General features: G+C 55.7%; 6 protein-coding genes across 6 annotated transcripts; 4 read left to right on the top strand and 2 right to left on the bottom strand.

Moving 5' to 3' along the window:
- Nucleotides 1-353: 353 nt before the first annotated feature.
- Nucleotides 354-1,883, top strand: MONBRDRAFT_34442 (uncharacterized protein; the record flags this gene model as incomplete). The annotated part of the gene is made up of 3 exons (XM_001750151.1): nucleotides 354-456; nucleotides 897-1,057; nucleotides 1,252-1,883. 3 exons carry the CDS (start codon nucleotides 354-356, stop codon nucleotides 1,480-1,482), a joined length of 495 nt encoding a protein of 164 aa, XP_001750203.1. The 3' UTR covers nucleotides 1,483-1,883.
- Nucleotides 1,884-2,501: 618 nt separating this feature from the next.
- MONBRDRAFT_29673 (uncharacterized protein) lies at nucleotides 2,502-3,492 on the top strand (the record flags this gene model as incomplete). Its single annotated transcript, XM_001750150.1, has 4 exons — nucleotides 2,502-2,688; nucleotides 2,789-2,865; nucleotides 3,127-3,209; nucleotides 3,336-3,492. The coding sequence occupies 4 exons, from the start codon at nucleotides 2,502-2,504 to the stop codon at nucleotides 3,490-3,492; spliced, it is 504 nt and encodes a 167-aa protein (XP_001750202.1).
- A 66-nt stretch (nucleotides 3,493-3,558) lies between these two features.
- MONBRDRAFT_39031 (uncharacterized protein) lies at nucleotides 3,559-6,011 on the bottom strand. Its single transcript, XM_001750104.1, has 9 exons — nucleotides 5,517-6,011; nucleotides 5,384-5,422; nucleotides 5,055-5,207; nucleotides 4,820-4,972; nucleotides 4,486-4,557; nucleotides 4,257-4,401; nucleotides 4,099-4,172; nucleotides 3,874-3,967; nucleotides 3,559-3,755 (listed from the first exon to the last, which is right to left on the bottom strand). Exons 1-9 carry the CDS (start codon nucleotides 5,589-5,591, stop codon nucleotides 3,640-3,642), a joined length of 921 nt encoding a protein of 306 aa, XP_001750156.1. The 5' UTR covers nucleotides 5,592-6,011; the 3' UTR covers nucleotides 3,559-3,639.
- Nucleotides 6,012-6,231: 220 nt separating this feature from the next.
- Nucleotides 6,232-8,663, top strand: MONBRDRAFT_34440 (uncharacterized protein). Its single transcript, XM_001750149.1, has 9 exons — nucleotides 6,232-6,531; nucleotides 6,618-6,744; nucleotides 6,872-6,905; nucleotides 6,991-7,069; nucleotides 7,137-7,458; nucleotides 7,570-7,685; nucleotides 7,833-8,148; nucleotides 8,239-8,299; nucleotides 8,424-8,663. The coding sequence occupies exons 1-9, from the start codon at nucleotides 6,426-6,428 to the stop codon at nucleotides 8,544-8,546; spliced, it is 1,284 nt and encodes a 427-aa protein (XP_001750201.1). The 5' UTR covers nucleotides 6,232-6,425; the 3' UTR covers nucleotides 8,547-8,663.
- A 1,042-nt stretch (nucleotides 8,664-9,705) lies between these two features.
- On the top strand, nucleotides 9,706-13,948 carry MONBRDRAFT_29670 (uncharacterized protein; the record flags this gene model as incomplete). Its single annotated transcript, XM_001750148.1, has 15 exons — nucleotides 9,706-9,972; nucleotides 10,100-10,195; nucleotides 10,336-10,653; nucleotides 10,748-10,839; nucleotides 10,967-11,129; nucleotides 11,205-11,470; nucleotides 11,664-11,706; nucleotides 11,827-11,895; nucleotides 11,976-12,261; nucleotides 12,394-12,509; nucleotides 12,626-12,709; nucleotides 12,835-13,010; nucleotides 13,153-13,261; nucleotides 13,355-13,489; nucleotides 13,610-13,948. The coding sequence occupies 15 exons, from the start codon at nucleotides 9,706-9,708 to the stop codon at nucleotides 13,946-13,948; spliced, it is 2,559 nt and encodes an 852-aa protein (XP_001750200.1).
- A 1,709-nt stretch (nucleotides 13,949-15,657) lies between these two features.
- On the bottom strand, nucleotides 15,658-19,738 carry MONBRDRAFT_29669 (uncharacterized protein; the record flags this gene model as incomplete). The annotated part of the gene is made up of 17 exons (XM_001750103.1): nucleotides 15,658-15,798; nucleotides 15,880-15,955; nucleotides 16,033-16,124; nucleotides 16,225-16,326; nucleotides 16,375-16,469; nucleotides 16,562-16,628; nucleotides 16,730-16,888; nucleotides 17,014-17,096; nucleotides 17,484-17,538; nucleotides 17,665-18,567; nucleotides 18,599-18,684; nucleotides 18,828-18,900; nucleotides 19,007-19,098; nucleotides 19,173-19,247; nucleotides 19,368-19,462; nucleotides 19,565-19,656; nucleotides 19,730-19,738. 17 exons carry the CDS (start codon nucleotides 19,736-19,738, stop codon nucleotides 15,658-15,660), a joined length of 2,295 nt encoding a protein of 764 aa, XP_001750155.1.
- Between the last annotated feature and the right edge of the window lie 118 nt (nucleotides 19,739-19,856).

Genomic DNA, 19,856 nt, shown 5'->3' with positions numbered 1-19,856 from the left:
ACATGTTAGTGTTTCCAACAGCTGGTAGCAAATCGTCGACAGGTGGTAACCGATCGTTGCTGTTTTCTGAATTGAGATGAACGGAAAATCTAGCGCTATTTTCATTCAGAGACTTGAGCGTGGAACTCAGCAGCGGTGAGTGTGGATCGCGTCACCAGGAGGGGCCCGAATAGGGGGCTACAGGTCACTGTAGGGGGCTGAAGGGGGTTTGGGGCCAAAAATGGCAGCGCGATGTTGTGGCCTCGGGAGGGCGAGGGCGGCGGTTTTGGTGGTGCTGGTGGTGCTGTTTGGAATGAAGTTGGCTTGACAAACTGTCGTTGAGGCTCGTGCTCACCCTGTGCCGGCCAAGAGTCATGTGTCCACTGAATCTTTGGGAGGGGGCTGCCATTGTCTGTTTCTTTTGTGCCGTTTTTGGGACGATGCCTACCAAAGGAGGAGTGGCAGCCTTTGAGGACGGTACTCTCTCTTTTTCTTGTCTCTCCCTCTCCCTCCCTCTCTCTCTTCTCTCTCTCTCTCTGGCGATGTGTTGTATGTGTGGCGATGGGCTGGTTCCTGCGTGATAGCGGGAACGGCAGTCGGGCGCCAGCGGTGATGGTTGTGTATCGTGTATCCTTATTCTTGTTATCCCTCTTTTGTATCCATCTGTTTGATCAGCTCTTTTGAGTTGTTCCCATACTTGACCTTTTTTTTTTGCTGGAACACTCATTATGTCCTGCTGTGCTTGGCTGCCCCCTATTCGCGCCCCCGCACCATCCCGGTCGGATGCATGCGCGCGGTTTTGTGATCAACGGCATCGCGCTGCTTTTCAATCACTGGTTGTGTCAACGACGCGCTCTGCTGCTGCTGCTTCCGGTGGTGGTGGTGGTGGTGTGCGGGCCGTTTTTCTTCAACCACAGGAGCTTACCTTCGACCAAAACCCATCAACACCGACATCATGGTTCACATTTTCATCTTGAAGCAGGACGGCGGCAAGTGGACTTCCAAGTGCACGACCGATGAGGACTTTGCCGTGGCCGAGGGTGCGACCGCCCTCGAGCTCGAGAAGACCTTGAAGGAGGTACGGGCAGCGTTGTCGTGATCGCACTTGCTTCTTCGTTTGCCATCTGTCATTCTTTTGGACAGCCTTTGTGGAGTGCGCGTTTGTATCTTTGGCGGGTCTCATTCCTTTCTTTTCTTGTTTCTTTTGGTTTTACTTTATCTTGTATCGTGCTATATCGATGGGCCGGGACGATTGGCGACTGTGTCAAGTAGAAGGTGCGCGAGGCCAACTCGTGGACTGGCCCCATGATGGTCAACAACAGCCCCGTGACCCCCAAGTCGGCTGTGCTGATCTGCCACCTGGGTGGCGGTTCGGCCGCTTCGGGAGCCGCCGCTGCTGAGGGAGCCGCCGGCGACGACAAGGCAGCCGCCGCTGCCAAGCAGGCCGAGCCCGAGTCTGAGTCTGAGGACGAGGCCATGGGTGGATTTGACCTCTTTGACTAAGCGTTGCTGAAGAGCCTCGTCTTGGTTCAGACTGCTTCCAAGAGCTTAGTAGAGCACACACCTGTTAGATATGGTGTGTGATCTCGTCTCAACCTCGAGCGCTTGCCTCCCCCTTTTTTTTGTGGGAGCAGCTGTTCGAGGTTGTCCCTGTTTTAGTCAGGGGCCGTGTTAGGCAGGGCCTTTGCGTATGAGCGGTCCTTTCCTTGTTGTCGATCGTTTTCAAGCCGTGCGCCTTTGTGGTCTGGAGCAAAGCGCTGGGCCAAGGGGTAGGGGGTTTCCTTTTTTTTTTTTCGGTTATCGGTTTGGGTTTGACCGCCCTTCTTGAGCACAACTCCTCCTCTCTCCCATTCGCTTTCTTCTCCTGCGAGCCACAATGTGGCACAAATCGACACCGAGCTCTGCGCTCTTCCCCTTTCCCTACAAGATATGCATAAGAAACCTCCTTCCAGTACCTTTCCCCTCGACCCCATCACCATCACACCCCAACGTCGCACTTACTTTCTTCCTAAAGAAGTCGGGTTGTGTTGAGCGAGAATTGTCAGCATTTTTCTGCCTGACTCGGGACGGAGATGCGGCAGTACATCGTCTCGGTGGGTAGCTTGCCAAGGGCGCCGCGCGGGCCAGTGGCGGCGCACACCGAGGCTACCCACCCGGCGGCAAGGCAAGCAGTGTATGTGCATTGTGGGGCCAAGCGCGCGGGGATCGATGTCGACGCTGACGTTGGTCTGGGTGGGCATCTGGATGGGGATGTTGATCTGGCGAGCGGCGGCGGGTGGCGACGAGAAGGCCAGGGGCCGCGGCGGCCGCATCTTCTTTATTATCAGGAGCGCCACCGGCACGGGTTGGCGTTTCGTGACTACGTACAGCAGCTGGACCGGCCACTGCGGCATGTTGTTGAACCGTGCTCAAATGTGGTGGTGGCGGCTCGCTTACACGAACCCGCCGTGGATGTGGTGATTGCCGTCTGTCATTGGTTGTGCCAGCAGCGCTGCCGTCTGTCATTGGTATTGGAGCATGATATGCATCACGATGCTGTGCCCTCTGGATTGCAAGGCTACCGAGTGGCCTGTTGTCTGGGCTTTGGCTTGGGGCTGGGTGTAGATATCCGGCTCACGCGCCGCATTACCGCAAGCCTCCTGCTCGATCTTCTGGGCACGCTAGCCACCCCTGCCTTTGTGCCTCGCTTTGGCATTGTGCTCTGGGCTCGTACGTTCCCACTCGCAGACAATTCAAAGGCGGCGGGCGCAAGCTCGAGTTTGTTGTTGAACCGCTAGATGCTCACGCCTGATGATCACGATGCGCACAGGTCAGAAAAAGCTCTCCTCCTCAACCATGCGGTTGAACCAGGAGCTTCGTGAGCATTGTTCGCGCCAACAGCATCAGGTCGGCATTCAATTTGAGTGCTTTGATCGCGTGGGCCTTGGGATACATGTATTTGGGGCCCGATAGTTGGCAGAGTACAGCTGCGTGTCTCATTGTAGAGTGTTTCGGCGGTAGATCCAGCATTGCGCACTCTTTGCTGGAAGCGCTGTGCACACGGCCGTGCACAAGCACTTGCGGGTGAGAGCATGGACGCGCCAACAAAACAGTGCCACGTCTTCAACGCCTTGCTTACCATTTGTTCTGCATGACTCGCTCTCTCAGCTGACCGCTGTGCCGGAGCGACTCGTGGCCGAGCAGGTCGACTGGTTGGATCAAGGTGCACTTGCCATTGTGATGCACACTCGGTGCGCACCTCTGCTGTCATTTGCACCATCGTACTTGTTGCCAAGTGTACCCGCCCCATTGTTGTCATATCTTATTTGGTTTTTTTGCGATCACATTTTGGGCCACGTTGTACGCTGGCCTGATAGGGCCCAGGAGTGGCTGGAGCAGCTGCAAGAGAACGTTACCCGTGCGCTGGCGTGCGGGGCTTTTGTTCAATGGTTGGGCCGAGAAACACCGAGTGTGGTGGCCGCTGCTGCGGAGCAAGCTCGGTGTGCGGCCCAGATTGCTCGTGCCCACGCTTAATTCTGACTCGGAGGCACGCCATGCATGCTGCGACTGCAATTCTGTATGGGTAATAAACAAAAAAAGGGCTTTATAATAATCGAATTCCATTCCGTTATGGTAGAGGCTGACCCAAACCAAAGGGTGCTAATCAGTTTCTGTCCCCTATCAACCCTCTTCGTCATCAAAGGGGTCCCTTGTCAGCAGCAGCTCCCAGACGTGGCTGGCAATATCCTCGCCGAGCGCCTCGGGAATCATGCCTGCCTTTTCCACGTCCACGGCACCTACAGAGCCATGAGCGAGCGAGTCACAGGCGAATTCAGGCCACGCAGAAGGCCAGGCAGACGAGAATGTCTCACGCTCACGCCTACAAGCACTATCGCGTTGCAAGCCAGAACTCACAAACTATGAGTTGATCCCCTTGCTGAATATATTCAATGGCAACAAAGCCGAGGTCCAGGCGACTGCACCATTGTAGCACGGGGCTCGCCAAGTCCTGAGCACAAGGCCAGGAGATTAAGGGACGCCTGCATGACAAAATGCCGCCCGAAAAAGGCGGTGCATAGGCTATGCTATGTGATACTCGGGTTAGTGTGCGAGTTTGTTAGTCGCGATCGAGCTTCATACCATGGCATTGAGGCGCTGGCAGAGCACGCTCGGAGGTTGTGTGCCGCCAAAGAGTGAATGACAACGCAGTGCACCTAGGGGGTGGATGGGTGCGCAGCAGTGAGCGTTGGGTCGGCTAAAAGCCGCTGTGGAACGCAGAAAAAATGCTCGTCCCTTACTCTCTATTGGGACGAGAGCGACGTCAAGGTCTGGCGCTCGACTCGTCGGAGCGGTCACTCGGTAAGCAGCACCAAATTGGCCTCGTACAAACAAGCAGCGCACAAGCCCGGTCCCGGAATGAAGTACTTGTGGACTAATCTGAGCCTGGAGCAAGGGCGCGCTCAGCCATGGGTGAGAGGAATACTCAGCGCGTTGGGCTGGCCACGGCCAAGTTCCACAGGTACGTACGCGCACGGCAAGGCGCTGTCCTGCATCGATGCGGCGCACAACGATGCGCTCCAGCTCTTCTGGGCTGGACGCCTGTCACCAGAGCGTTAAAAATGAAAGGACGCCGCAAAGCTGGGCCAGCCGTCCAGCCGCCCATGGTACACCCACCGCTTCGGAGACAGCTAGGTTCATGTCTGAATCCTCGTGAATGATGGCAGGCAGTGGGAGCAAATGGCCACGATGCTGTAAAAAAAACAACGGGCAAACCCAGTGCAAGAAGACAACAACAAACAAACTGCACGGTGAGTAGCGTGGTGTAGTGACAAAGAGCGGAAGCCAAGGCAAAGACGCAGACCTGAAAGACACGATAACTGGCGAGAGCGACGACGGGCAGTGTATCAATGTCCTGGGTCCACAGGGCCTTGGCCGTGTCGATGGCAGACTTGAGTTTGGCCAGAGCATCAATGTTGTTGATGATCTCCATTGTACCTTGTTGGCCGAGCAACATCTGGGCAGACCAATGAAGGCACGTTTGGTTGGCGTTTATCACGAGCCGAAGCGCAGGGTGGGCAAGGTAGTGGGGCAAATACCAGTTTGATGCCGGTCGCCAACTCGGCTGTTAGGGGCAGCAGGATGATGATGATGATGCGAGGCACAAGCCGCGGCAGCGTGCGCAAGGTTTCTTCGAGTCGATGGATGAGCTGCCAGTCGGGGCAGCGCACCAGGTGGACGGTCGCTCGATACTAATGTCAAGGACGAGGCGGACGATGAGCGGGGCGAGCAGAAGACCCTCGCGATGAGCGGTCGTCATTCGGGTCAAGGCCCGACAAACCCAGGTCTGGAGGACCCAGTGTGGCAACATGGAGTAGATGGCTCCGCCCACGGCCCGTGATATATGTGACCAGGGAGCGTAACGTACCGTGCTGAGACGATCGATCAGTGGGTAGACGGCGCGCTCCTACGGTGTGACAGTGAACAAGACGGCAGGCGGGTGAGATTCATCAGAGCAACAAGAGTGGGATAGCTTGATGAGTAGGGGAGATTGAGCTGACTTTGATGCAGAAGATGATGTGCGGTTCGTGACTTTGCTCCGGGATGGAGCAGCGTGGCGTAGCCAGGCCGGTCATGGTGTTCGGTCACGGGTGCGGATCAGATGACACCCAGCCTATGCGTGGTGGCGCCGCCGACCTCGCATACTGCTCTTGCAGACGGGCAGGACAATGCACTGCGTAGACAGTGTTCCTCAATCCCGCGAATCAACCAGTCAAGGAGCCAGGTAATCACGGGCGAGCTCGCAGTGATGGCAGCTGCTCCAGTCAGTCGAAGCACATTCAAAAACAGTAAAATCAACTCCTCCGTGTACATCCAGCCTCTAGAACCACAGCCCGAATCAGCTGACTGAGCAGCGAGTGGTGGTGCTGATCCGTTCCGCAGTTCCCCTCCCCCGCCTCCCTCGGCTCGGGTTCTCCTGTCCCTCCTACACACACACACACACACACACACACCGCCCGAATTTTTTTATTTTTTTTTCCGTAAAACGTAACGACATCAACAAAAATTTAATGACGATGATTGATGATTTAAAGTTGAATACATCCCTCGGACTTGCAGGAAAAAGGAGACATTATCCAAATTAGAGGTACGACATCTTACCTCTTTAAAGTAAAAAGAAGTTCTCTCTCTACATGTATCGCTCTCTCTCTCTAACCTCACACACGTGTCTCTCTCTTCTCTCTTCTCTCTCTCTTCTCTCTCTCTTCTCTCTCTCTCGCACACACACGCAGAGGGCGCGGTCTCGCATCATCATCGTCTTGAGCACGTCGCGGCGCATCTTTCGGTCGCAGCGGGACGGGGCGTGTGCTTAGGGGTGGAGAGGTGTAGCGTCGACCACAGTTTTTTCCCCCCGACCTTTTTTTTTTTTTTTTTTTTTTTTGGTACACGCTTCGTCGGGTCTGGAAGCCATGGCGGGTGGCAAGGCGACCAAGTCGGGACGAACGGCGGCTGTGGGTCGGCTGGATGCGGCGGCCCTGAAGCTGCTGCGTCGACTTGCCGAGCGCTATGCAGCTGGTATGTGGGTGTCTGTGCTTGGACATGGCATGTGTCGGTGGCGGTGATGGTGACTGGGCCTCATGGTCTCCGGTGGCTGAATGTAGAATTTGCCGTGACAGAGCAGAAAACACGCCAGATCCTGCGCGCGCTCCTTGACAAGTTGCCCGACACCAGCGCGCTCAAGCGCAAGATCCTGGCCAATGAGACGCAGGCCCTGCGCCACTTTGCCGGGTTGGTCTCTCGTTGGTCTCCAGCATTCCGCTTTGTCTTTGTTGGCCCTCTCAGCTCAGGCCGGAAGCGGGTGTGCAGACTCTCGCTTTGCTGCTCCTCACGACCGGTTGTCCTCGTCGGTGTTCAGCTTTTTGAAGGATTGTCGAAATCAAAATGCCCAGGTACCCCGCACACATGGTCCTTGCAGTGTCCTAGGACCCTGAGACCCGCGCTCACCTGGCTGTTTGGCTCTTGGTGGGCATGCAGAGTGAATTTCTGGCCAGTCCTCAGACGTGCGCACGCGCCTGCCACTCGCTTGCTGCTCAGGCCAGCAACTTGCCAGACTGTACGTGACTAAGGTTGCCCAGCACCCCGGGCGTAGACGACGGCTTGCTCACCCGTCCGTGCTCTAGGGGAGCGCGTCATGCTGGCTGCCGTGTTGAAGCGGGATGAATATCGCGCTATCGCGGATACCCTTACTCAAAAACTTGTAACGCGCAGCCCGCCGCCAACGGCGGCCGAGGCCGCGCGCTGGATGGCCCTCTGTCACAAGTGCATGGTCGTGGGTGCATCCATCAAGACCATCGAGGCAAACCTGCAGCTCTATCTCCGCGCCTTTGCCATGGCAGCGGACACAGCTTCAAAGCCAGAGGAGCTGACTGCTTGGCGGCAACTCGCCGATCACACCACGCGTTTCCACCTCGCGCTTTTACGCAGTGCCCACCTCACTCAAAGGTGTGTGTTATCCGCCAATAAAAGGGCAGATGAGGCCAGACAAACCGCAGATGGAAACGCTGCCAACGACTGGCTTGTTCCTCACTTGTTGCTCTCGGGTCCAATTTGCAGCTTAGGGGATGTGCTCGCGGCCATGTATGCACACCACTTGGATATGCAGTTGCGCATGCATGCCGAGGAGCCCGTCGATGTTTCGCGAGCCGTGGCCCAACTGACCGTGTTGTCCCGTACGTGGCGATGGTGTTTCCATCCTTTCTTTGCCCTTACTACTTTACCCTGCCTGCCGGCCATCGGCGCATTTCTTGCAGGCGTTGGATTTTTATTTGCCGGCTCTCGAGCATGGGCATGTCGACTCACGTTGGACGTCCTTCTAGGTGGTGATGTGCGCGTGGCGTTGGATGCAGCGCTACAGGTGACCGTGTACGAGCCAGCAGAGACACGACCAGTGTTGTTGGGTTTGTTGCAGGCAGTGCTGGATTTGGCACAGCGCAACCTTTTGCGACATGCGGATACGAGTGGCGCCCAAGCCTTGGCATACCGCGTGGTGCTTGTCTTGCGGCAACTGCGGGTGCTGGATGAAGCGGTCGCCTTGTCTCGGGTTCGCAGTCTAGCTCTCAAAACGCGGCACATGGCCGTGGCTTTTCTACAAGAGGCGCGCCCTGCCTTGGTTGCCGATCTGGAGGCCAACAGGTACGGTCATGTCGCCGTCGAGTAGATGGGCGGGGTTGTCCGGACACCAGCATCCTTCTCACCTTTCCGACCGACTTGTGGCATCTGCAGTCGTGACGTTGTGCTTTTCATCGTGCACAGCGAAGACGAGGAGTTTCAGCAGTTTGTTGACGTGCGTACATCCCCGCTATTTACGTTGGGAAGGCAGGGCATGAGCGCACGCGCTTGTTGGTTTGAGCTGAGTTAAAACTTACGCCTTGAGGCTTTTGTTCTGTGGCCGCGGTCTTTTCTCGTAGCTGGCATGCTCCCCGGTGGACGGTGACGAGAATGAGGACGAAGCTCAAGCCACAGGGGAAATGGACGCCCCTCTCTTCATTCTGGACACGGCTGGAACCACCGTGGTCACACGCAGCGGCTAAGCCGATGCACTACTCGCAGATTTTTTTTTTCCCTTGTGTATGCCCCCCTTTCCCGCTCTGAGTTCTGTGCGTTGGTTTCAACCGCCAATCGATAGCATGATTCATGCGAGTAAGATGACATGCGCCTATTTACATAATATTATTATGTTAACACGATACGGGCAAAGAACATCGTAAGTCAGGTGGCGATGGTCTTGGACAGAGATGTCCTCATTTATCCTTTTTTGGTATTCTTGAACCGAACTCAACAACAAGACATGGCCCCAGGTGTACGAGTACGCTTTCACCAAAGGCAGGTCATGGTACCAGAGGCTGAAGGGGCAAAGTGGTCCGTACGGGCAGTTGTTGTTGCCTGGGTCACCCATGTGGCCGCCTCGGTCGCCTTGTGGCAATTGCTGATCAAGGCGACAATCGGACACACCACATGTGCTCCTGCTACCGATCACACGCCATGCACAGAATCCCACACATTCACATTATAATTTATAGTAGAATGCTAAGAAAGAACCACACTTGAAGAAGAAAGGACCACACCCGAATTTGATGGGGTGACAGCTGGATCGTCAAGGAAAGGGGCGTAAATCTGACAAAAAAAGAGACAGCTTTTCAAAAACATGCAACATCAACTTCTTTGGCAAATATTATGAAATCTACGTCAACTATCAAAATATCTGCAAAAAGTCCTGTATTTAATGTTTGGCCATCGTGAGTGTGTGTGTGTGTGTGTGTGTGTGTGTGTGTGTGTGTCTCGCGCGCGCTCTCTCTATCGCTCCGACGGCAGCGGCGATGCCTCGATGGTATCGACGGTAGCATCGGCAGTGCCCGTGGTATCGTCCGGGAAGGGGTCTTGGAGAGATGCATGGCCACAATGACCATCTCCTTGCAGCCTTCCTGCTTGAAAGTTGCTGACAGCCATCATGTTCCCGTTATGCTTGCCCTAGGGCAACGGCATCCGGCTCGTTACATCATCAGCCAACAGGCGGTGCATGTAGCTCCTTGTATGTGTGTGGGTGTGTCTTAAGCAGCGCACCCTCTCAATCTACAGCCTCGGTCAAGAAGGGTGAGCATTGAGGAGCTGGTGCTGGCTTGGCGACATTTTTGGTTCCTCTTGTCTGATCAGCTCACGAGCTGGTTCCGCCCGCCTCAGTCAACCGTCGCCATGCGGCCCCAGACATGGCCTGCATGGGCGGTTCTAGCCATGCTGGTGGCTGCGTGTGTAGTGCCAGGCTTGGCTCAGGCCCCTGGTCCAGAACCGCGTCCATCAGATCCGCCGTGCAGCGATACTGTATTGAGCCAGGGGACTCCAATCTGCAAAGGGGGCAGCGGGACCTTGCTGCCAGCCTTTAACGCCTATGGTGAAGCAGACTGGCCCGAGGGTCTGAAAATCGTTCTCTACTTTGTTGGTCTCTTGTGGACCTTTGCTGGCGTAGGTTACACCCGTCCTGAACACCCTGAATACCAAACACCGTGCCCAGACTCTTGCGCCTTGGTTCTCACAATCAACACATGTCCGTGCTACCTACGACCTTCCCTGTGGGGGTGGCGGGGTCTAGGTGGGTATCATTACCGACGTTTTCATGGAGGCCATTGAGGTCATCACGTCGCGTGAGCGCCATGTCATGGTGGATGGCATCGAGACCACCGTCTTGGTAGGCCCATTGTTTTTTTTTTTTTTTTTTCGCTGCCCCCGATGATCCGATGATAGAATGCCGATACAAGCGACCTCAAGCACAGCAATCCTCCACGTCTTTGTGCTGATGCGCCTGCTCGTTTTTCCCGTCGCTGATAGATCTGGAACCCGACCATTGCCAATCTATCCCTCATGGCACTGGGTTCATCGGCGCCAGAAATCATCCTTTCGATCATTGAGATTGTGGCCGGCGAGTTCTTTGCCGGAGCGCTCGGCCCATCGACCATTGTGGGGTCAGCCGCCTTTAACCTTTTCGTGATCATCGCCGTCTGTCTCCTCGCTTTGCCGGCCATGGAAGTGCGTCGCATTGAAAGCATGGGCGTCTTCCTCGTCACGGCCATCTTTTCCATTTTTGCCTACATTTGGCTTCTCATCATTCTCATCGCCTCGAGCCCGGACGTGATTGAGATTTGGGAGGTCCGTTCTATTATGCCGCCAGCCCTCTGGCACGCGCTTGCCCTTGAAGTGCTCTCATCATGTGGCCTCACTCTTGGGCTGCTCTTTTGGTCAGGGTGTCGTGACGTTGTTGTTCTTTCCAATCCTGCTTGGCCTATCCCTCATGGCCGACCGCGGTTACTTTGACTTTTCTCGAGATCAAAAGCCGTTCGTACCTGCACCTGCCCTTGCCCTGGTGGCACATTGAGCATATTTGAGTTCAAAAAAAAAAAAAAGCCGTTGTCAAATACTCACATGGTCTTGATGTCGGTACTTGTTGAATGACTTGTCATAGGCATCCCAATGAAGAAGAGCTGCAGGTCATCAATATTCGCACGGAGGACGGACGCAACATTGCCTTTGATCCATACGACATGGCCGTGGTCCTCAAGGACGTGGAGACGGAAGCGCTGACCGAGGATGAGATTGCCAACATTGCTGCCGCGCGCAAGATTGATGTACGTGGCAGAAGTGGAGGTGTCCTTCGTTGCTCTTGCTCACGGATTTTAAAACCGCCCTCTTTGCCTGTGCAGGGTACCAAAGTGTCGCGAGCACGCTTTCGCATTGATGCCAATCGCCGCTTGCGAGGGGCTGCGCCCCTGCTTCCAGATTGGCAGCGGGCTCTGCTCGACACGCAAAAGTCGCGTGCCATTAAAGATTCGTACTATGCGCATCGCGCCACCGCGCTGCGCCAGGAGCAAACGTTCGGGTTCATGACCATTGAGTACCATGTCCGCGAAGATGCTGGGGCCGTGACTCTGACCATTGTGCGCACGGGCGACCTCTCCCAGTCAGCCTCGTACGTCGCCAGTCATCCGAGACTCGATGTCGGATGTCCTTCCTGTCGGATGTCCTTTCTGTCGGATGTCCTTCCTGTCGGATGTCCTTCCTGTCGGATGTCCTTCCTGTCGGATGTCCTGACTCATCTCGAAAGACCTCACAGACGTGTACCTGACCTGACCTGCACCACTGGGTCTTATTCGTACATGTAGGATTGGCATTGAGACCCAGGAGGGAACGGCCAAAGCCGGCTCGGTAAGATCGACACGGCTCAATGTGGCAGGGTGCAAGAACACAGTGAAGCCTTTGTCTGGTGTTGGATTGGGCCCTTCGTGCAAAGGCACCTGATCTCCAACTAACGTGGTCGATGGCTAGGATTACGTGGCATTGGACCGGCGCGTTGAGTTTGCGGCTGGTCAGGCTGAGGCTCGCGTCTCCATCGAGGTAGGCCTCGGCCAGGACGAGCTGCAAGGACAGGGTGAGGCACGTGGTGCGGGCTCACGTGTTGTGTGCGGCTGGTTTAGATTGTGGACGATGATGAGCCCGAAGACGACGAGTTTTTCCTGGCGCGGCTCAAGCAGCCACAGCCTGACAACTATCGTTTGATTCCGGCTCGCGAGTTGGCCAAGATTATCATTGTTGATGATGACAAGCCCGGGGAGATTGAGTTTGAGCAGACACGGATGGAGGTGGAGGAGGATTGCGGCTGCTGCGAGGTGGTGGTTCGCCGCCGCAACGGTACCAAGGGTGCCGTCGCATGTCGCTACTTTATGCGGAATGGTTCGGCCATTGATGGACACGATTATGAAGGTGTGTGTGTGTGTGTGTGTGTGTGTGTTGTTGTTGTTGTTGTTGTTGTTGTTGCGCACACGCAGCTGTTGTGGTCTTTGCAACATTGATGGTTGGTCACTCACGCACTGACTGCAAAATGGTGGACCGCAGGAAGTTCTGGGGAACTGCAATTTCAGGATGGCCAAGCCACCTCAATTATCCGCATTCCGATCATTAAGGACAATGTGTGCGAGCCGGACGAGTTCTTCACGGTTCACTTGGAAGAGGTACGCACACATGCGCTGGTGTCAGGCTGGTTGTGTTTTTGGGGCAGCTCGTGTCCAAGAAGTGAGGTATGCCTGCTGGACTTTGCTCACCAAGGTCGGGGACTGTTATGCTTCAGGTTTCAGGGTCCACTTTGGGCAAGGTGACTGTGTGCCGTGTGGTGATTCTGAACGATGACAAGGCGCAGCGCCTTTTGGAGAAGGTGGGTGTTGTGAAGCTCCCGTCGATCTCTGTGAAGACGAGGGTTTCCACCCTTGTGCCCTAGTGTCCACCCAGCGTTTGAACCGCTGGATTTGAATGGGAGATGGCTGCACGCGCTTTGTCCAGGTGTCACGTCGAATGAAGATTAACATGGATCGCTTTCGAGTGGGCTCGAGCGACTGGAAGCAGCAGTTTCGCGATGCTGTGGCGTGGCCCGAGCGGGAGGCGGGCGTTCTGGGCATTGTGATGCATCTGATCACCCTACCATGGAAGGTTTTGGCTGCGTGTATTCCGCCGACCGTGTACGTGCTTGCCGACATGGCATTGGCCTGAGCGCAGCGTCATGTGTTATGTGCTTGGCCAAAGGCAACCAAAAAAAAAAGTGGCTTCACGTGGCTCTCACACTGCTTCATGGCCGTGGTGGCGATATGGCTTTGCCTGTAGCTTTGTCCATGGATGGGTGGCCTTTGGTGTGGCCCTCTGCTTCATCGGCCTCGTGACGGCTTTGATCGGTGATTTGGCTTCGTTGTTCGGCTGCTCCTTGGGCTTGGCGGTATGTGGACCAAAGCCATCACTGTCCTTGACGAGACCGTTTTCACCGCACACACAGCTTCATCGTGAATTTTGCGTGGTTGGGGGTTTGCAGGATACCATTACGGCGATTACATTCGTAGCCTTGGGTACTTCGCTTCCCGACACCTTTGCCAGTCGTTCGGCGACCCTTGCTTCCAAAACGGCTGATGCTGCCGTGACCAACGTTACGGGCAGTAACTCTGTCAACGTGAGTGGGGGCTAGCTTTTTTTTTTTTGTTTTTGTTTTCCTTCGATGGCATGCGGCGCTTCTTCTTGAGCTGAAGGCAGGCGCTTCAACCTCATGACTTTCCAACGGGGGCCCATGCAGGTGTTTTTGGGTCTCGGTCTGTCCTGGTTCATTGCGGCCGTGTACTGGCCAGCCATGGGGGCAACGGATCAGTGGCGTGCACGGGTGCCAACCTGTCTGCAGCAAAAACACGACGGCGCGTTCTTCTACGTACCAGCCGGGGATCTGGCCTTTAGCGTGGTGATCTTCACGTGCTGTTGTCTTGTGTGTTTGGGCAGTCTACTGTTTCGGCGGTACAAGTTTGGTGCCGAGCTGGGTGGACCTTATAGTCGCCAGTTTGCCTTTTTCTTCATTGGGTTGTGGATCTTTTACGTGCTCATGTCGTCCCTCCAGGTTGAGGGCTACATTGCCAGCATTTGAGCTTGGCCACCCCGTCCCCCCCCCGCCCCCCCGTCGTTGACGTGACAGTTGGCGCTCCTCCTGCACCCTGATCTTCCTTAATATTCTTATGGAGACCAGGCGATCAGTTTTCGAGCCATCTGTGTTGTTTCTTGTGTTCCACATGTTATCTCCGGATCTTCGTTTTTTGTGCACAGAGTTTTTGAATTGAGTTTGACCTTGCCCAGTTGTCTTGCTACCTTGCGCGTCGTCAGAGCACACTGACGCCCTGACGCCGTAAGCGAGGTCGCCCATCCACCTTATCACCGCCCCCACCAAAGCACGTGGCTCGCGCGCGCCAATGTTAGCCCCGTCTATAAATAGCACCACCCGATTCAGCCGATTTGTCTAAATATAGATCAAACCACCCCAAAGGGAAAAGCAGAGGCAAAAAAGCAGAAGGAGAGAGGAGGCGTCAGAGAGAACGAGTACAAGTAGAGGTGAAGGGGGTGGGAGTGGCAGTTTCACAGGGTCTGCTCGACTTGGATAGACTGTGCAACCAGCGATGGAGCGGCTTTATGGCTCCCTGTGCCCTATGGGTGCAGTTTGGGCGGGCATGCCTTCGCAGGCAATGGCCGCCTTTCTTCGTTTCGAAAATTGGTACAAGCAAGAAAAAAGCAAGATAGACTTCTTCGATGCATAGCGATGCTCCTTCGATCGTCGCTGCTGGCATTGCTTGGCCGGGCCCATTTCGCGACCCCGGCTCCTGCCTTTGATGGCAGCCCCGTGTACCGTTAGCCCTTTGCCTTCGCCTTGAAATTTTGGTACTTCGACTCAGTGAAGGCTGCTGGGGTTGACGGTTCGGGTTGCTGGGGTTGGCTGGCGCTCTGGTCCAGGTGATGTTTTCTTGGCAGCGGCATCAAACCCCGTTCGGAGGCACCTGTCCCGTCTGTCCCCGCGGTCTTGGCCTGACCAAGCTTTGGGGATGGGGCAGGCAGGCGCCAGGCACCGCCCGTCACGGAGCCATCCTCTGTGACGCGGCGGGCGTTGTTTCTTGCCTCTCTTGATCATCGTTGAGCTCCGGGGATCATCCCAAGGTTTTTTTTGGTGTTTGGCTTTGGCGATCCCAAAGTCACGGTCTGGGGTCTGACGCTGTCCCCTTGCTGTTTCCGCTCACCGCCCCTTTCATGCCCCTCCCTCCGCTCCTTGCCTTTGTGCGTTTGCGTCCGGTGTGACACACATCGGGGCTACACCACGAACCAAGGCGGAGGCCGGGGGCGAAGGCGCGTGTGGGCCTGAGACGCGAGCGGACAGACCAGCCCCGTTGTTACCGCACCGCCTCGGCATGGCCGTTCTTTCGAGCAGACGCGGTCTGATGGCCCCCATTATAGCCACGATGTTTATCAAGGAGGTGTTAAGGAACCGTCCTGGTCCCATTCGCACCGAACATTTCCTTGCCCAGCTCATGTCTCCTGCCTGGCCGGGGCCGTGCTTTCCAGCTCAGATTGAGTGGACGCGGTTCTTGCATATCGGGCAGGTAGTTGTGAGCTGGGGAAGATCAACCGGTGATTCTCATCACCACCCAATCCTCCATCATCTTTTTTTTTTTTGGCAACTGGTTGTGAATCTGAAGGCACGAAGCAAAGCGTAGGGGAGTAACAACAGCGACAACAGCCAAAGAAGTAGAGGGAAAAAAAAGGTACATCATGAATTGGGAAATGGCAAGCATGGGACCGAGTCGTGTGTGAGCCCTAATCGCGTTGCTCCATCTTGTGCTTGGGCGGGCGAAAGTGGCTCTTGATCTTCTTTTCTTTCTTTTTCTTCTTCTTCTCGTCAGCCTTGTTGGCTTTCTCAAACTTGGCCCAAGCGTCCATGCGCGCATCACGTCCCGCCTGCACACGACGCATGTGAGATGTTAGACAAGCTTGTGCCGGGGCGACAAATCAACAACGATTACCGTCCAAGCCACGTACCGCCCATGCCTTTTCATACTCTGCCTTGGCCTTTCTGGCCTCTTTTAGTGCTTCCTTCTCCTCGGCCAATCGCCGCCTAGGCGCACAGCGGGTGCCCAACATTATTCAGCTCAATCTCAAGTCTTGGCGCATCACATCCTTGCTTCCACATACTTTTGCTCCTGGTCAAATTTTACTTGATCCTCCAGCTCTTTCTGCTTCTCCGCAAACATTTTCATGGTGTGCCGCCGAAAGGACTCGTTGTACTGCAGGATACCACATTCAAACAAATCAGAAGCACGTTTGGGACAAGAGTAGAGAAGCGCGCGGGGAGAGCAACGTGCGCTTTTGTCTGCAACTCTGCACCTGTTCCTGTGAGAGGTCTTCGGGCAGTTTTTCACCCTTTTTCTTGGCCTCCTTGCGTCGCTGCGTCAGCTGGTGGTGCCGGGTCAGGTCACAAGAGTGAGACTGATCGCACAGGCAAACATGCAAGAGCAGGGCAGATCAAGGGCTGACCAAGTATGGAAAGCTCTGTTGTGCCTCTTCCAGAATCATGTTGACCCAGCCCATCTTCTCTGGATCGTCCAGCATCTGCTTGGCCTTGTTGACCTCTGTTCATGCATGCGCATGCAGCAGACAAAGGCCGTGAGTCGTGGCCCATGAGCGAGCTAGCACTCGCATCAACTGGCGCGCTCACACTCACCCTCGAATGCCTCCTGCGCCTGCTCGGGGTTGCCTCGATTCTTGTCTGGATGAAGCAAGATGGAGAGCTGCAGTTGTCACCGAAATGGGCCATGAGCGGTGATGGACACGTTCCAGACACACCCCTCCCAGCTAGTCAAGGCCAGCAAGCACCGCGCCCTCAACAGACCTTGCGGTATTGCTTCTTAATCACGCTGTCCTCACAATCCCAGGGCACCTGCAGGACCTCATACGGGTTGAGATTGCGGTACTTCTTGCCCGGGCGCAGTAAGCGCTCAATCTGTCGCTCACTGGTCCACTGGCTGTCATCCGCTGCCACTTGATTCACCTGCGGAGAATTGTTGCGTTTCCGGACGTTCAACGTCGATGTAAGGTCAAAGACATCACCAAGACAAGAGGAAAAAAAAGAGCCAGAGCCAGTGCCAGTGCCAAAACCAACGCCCTACGCCTTACATGTGCCAGAAAGGCCTTGAGCTTCAGCCCATCATCCTCGCCCGGTGCTGCCATGATGCGCAAGAGGCACAGGGAACCGCGCACTTGTGTTGGAAAAATGGAAAAAAAAATCGATAAACACAAGAAATTCAAAGAAGCACAGTTTGTCTGACAAAATCAAAATGCGACCTTGAGTCATTAACGGCCCATTTGCGATCGAATGAGCTGAGCTCAGGGGAATACCCATGTCGGATGTGGACCGTGTGCCACCTCATGCTCCCGTGTACTCTGTGCGTGTGCACGAATTGGTGGACTTTGCTTGCTCGAAAGGACGAAACAAGAGTTTTAATTGTCAACAAACAGGGATGGTCTTTAGGGGACAGGCAGCCATGTCAAAAGCCCAGAGACTTGGCGGCCGATCCTACGTGACGGCAGCTTGGATAAGTAATTCATGCTCGACACAGTTTAGCCCGAGCGCACGGAGGACGTACCTGAGGGGCTTTGTTGAACAGCGTGATGCCTGCGGCGAAAAGGCGAGCGTTGCTCCTGCGTGGGCAAGTATGGCCCCATCATGAGACGACGAGCATGAGACGACGAGCGCGGCAAAAAGAGTAAACAGGCGAATTTCAGAGCCAATGATCAAGTGCAGAGCCGGAGCTGGCCCGTCAATACCTCGGCCAGTTCCACATCGCTATCTGCCTCCGAGTCGTCAGCAGCATGTGGCGCCTGGGAAATGCTTCGTTTGGCCGTACCAGCACCCCGAGGGGTCGGGGTGTCCTCATCCTCACTATCACTGAGCTGGATATGTACGCCAGGGGCAGCGGCGGGACCACGACCTTTGGTGTTGCGGGTCGAAGTGGACCGGGGGCGCGTTGGTGCCACCACGACCCGGAGAGGTGGCGCAGATCGGCCCGAGTTCAAGGCAATCTCGTCAGCTGGTTCCACCTCGTCGGGGTGCGCTGAGCGACGAGCTTTGGCTTGGGAAAAGCGCGCTCGCCGTGCCGGCGTGGTGGTCTTGCTACTGGCCGCACGACCTTTGCTTTTGCCAGCCGATCCAGGGTCAAAGTCGGCATCGTTGGGGTCGTCCCCATCGTCACCCTCATCGTCTTCAACCACCACTGTTGCGTCATCTTCAGCCTCGCTGTCCTCAGCTTGCACCGGCGCGCGGCTCGGACGAAGGGGTGCAGTCGAGCGACGGACTGGCGTCCGGCGTGTGCTGGACTGCGGCGTTGCTGATGTGTCGTCCTCTTGAGCATTACCATCCTCCTCCTCAATCTGCACATCATCTTCGGCATTTCCTTCAGCATAGTTGACGCGGGAGCGGCGGCGGCTGGAGCGGCGCTGGGAGCCCGAAAGGCTGTCTCCGTCCCCGTCCCCGTCCTCGTCCTCGTGTGCCTCCAGCTGAGAATCACCCTCGCTTTCTTGTGAAGCCGGCAGGCTCTCGGCGGTGCTTGCCGTGCCAACCAGTGTGCCCTGGGTACCATGTAACTCCTGCAGCTCAAGACCGCTCAGCTTTGGTGCACAAACCCGCACGGGTGAGACGATAGAACCCCGGTACGACGCGAGTGGGTACAGCTGAGAGGCAATGGGATATGCGTGGACAAACCGAATGTGGGTCGTCTTGCAGTTCGGGATCCAGGTGTATTTCTGGGAACAAGACCACGCAATCAAATTGATTGTTGCACTTGATCACTGCGCTCATTTGGAGAGACCGCGATTCAGGGTGGGATGAGGAAGGTAGCGGGGAAAAGGAGTGACGAAAGGCCGTGGCTGGCTACACATGAGGCCGGGCAGTGTGCGGGAAAAGCATGACTTGAAATAAAAGAGGGGCGTACGATTGTTGTGCTGTTCCAATGTTAGAATGTTGCGCTTGGGATAGGCCAGCACTCCCTCAAGCCGAACGTGCCCCTGGGGAAGTTGGTGTTCAGGGTGAGGCGGGGCACTGACAAACGCGCGCATTTGGCATTTTATTATTTTGTCTTTTTTTTTTTTTTGTGTTGTTGCGGGGTCAAACCTGAGCAGTGTGAAGACTCATGCTGGGCATGTTCGTGTCAAGATTGTAGACCTCCCCAAGCTTATCGTTGGCGAGATCAAGGGGTAGATAACCTGGTTGCAGCAGGTACATGATGAGGCACGGCTTGTTACGCCTGAGGAGGGAACAACACACTGGCTCGTCTTACCGGGAAAGGCAAAGAGAAAGCGCTGTTTGTTAGTACGAGGGCGCACCACGTCCACACCCGAGCAGGCGCTGAGGCCTGGCAGCAATGCGTGTGTGCAGGTGGAGGAGGCAGCGGGGCGTGAATGCCTGCCATATCATTTGAATCGTCGGCGTTTGCTTCGCTCAATCGGGTCAGAGAGCTACAAGGAAGACAAACCTCCGCTCGATCCCAGGGCCTCTTGGATGGCTGTATTGGTAGCCTCCACTTGACGTTTGCCAACCAACCCTACGCGAAGAGCTGCGCGCAGGCGTCTGGCAGCAAGGCCCACAAATGACTGGCTTGGAGAAGAAACACAGCCAAAGGCCTCAATGGAGGTGGCGTGCGAAGGGAAGTTCGTAAACGGCAAGACATACTCTTGGCGGCGTTCTTGGTCGAGATCCGGTTCGTCGTCCTCCACGGCTTGCTTCTTGGCGCGTTTGGGGGCGCGACGGCCCTTCTTGTCCGCCTGGGTCGCATGGCCGATACGCGAGAGTGAGAGCTTCGTTGTGGCGTGAGGTTGAATTGCGATGATGACTTACGCTCGACATGGCCACCCGATGCGTAGTCAAGCAAACGTGCAACCTGTGCAGCACTTGCGCTGAGAGACAATCCACGCGCGACTGTTGATCCGGCGGCCAAATGCCGACACACGCGCCGTCACCACCA

This window comes from Monosiga brevicollis, genomic scaffold, assembly GCF_000002865.3.
Source record: "Monosiga brevicollis MX1 MONBRscaffold_37 genomic scaffold, whole genome shotgun sequence".
NCBI classification, from domain to species: Eukaryota; class Choanoflagellata; order Craspedida; family Salpingoecidae; genus Monosiga; species Monosiga brevicollis.
Note: the sequence above shows the minus strand (reverse complement) of the source record. Positions and strands in the feature narration are given on the sequence as shown.

Bases quoted from the DNA above. Each gene is read 5' to 3' on its own strand.
- MONBRDRAFT_39031 (XM_001750104.1), bottom strand. From the start codon at position 5,591: ATGACCGGCCTGGCTACGCCACGCTGCTCCATCCCGGAGCAAAGTCAC. The intron at 4,173-4,256 runs GTAAGGGACGAG...TCCACCCCCTAG, and splicing joins CGCTCTCGTCCCAATAGAGA to GTGCACTGCGTTGTCATTCA. The intron at 3,756-3,873 runs GTGAGTTCTGGC...ATGGCTCTGTAG, and splicing joins AGGGGATCAACTCATAGTTT to GTGCCGTGGACGTGGAAAAG.
- MONBRDRAFT_34440 (XM_001750149.1), top strand. From the start codon at position 6,426: ATGGCGGGTGGCAAGGCGACCAAGTCGGGACGAACGGCGGCTGTGGGT. The intron at 7,070-7,136 runs GTACGTGACTAA...TCCGTGCTCTAG, and splicing joins GGCCAGCAACTTGCCAGACT to GGGAGCGCGTCATGCTGGCT. The intron at 7,459-7,569 runs GTGTGTGTTATC...TCCAATTTGCAG, and splicing joins AGTGCCCACCTCACTCAAAG to CTTAGGGGATGTGCTCGCGG.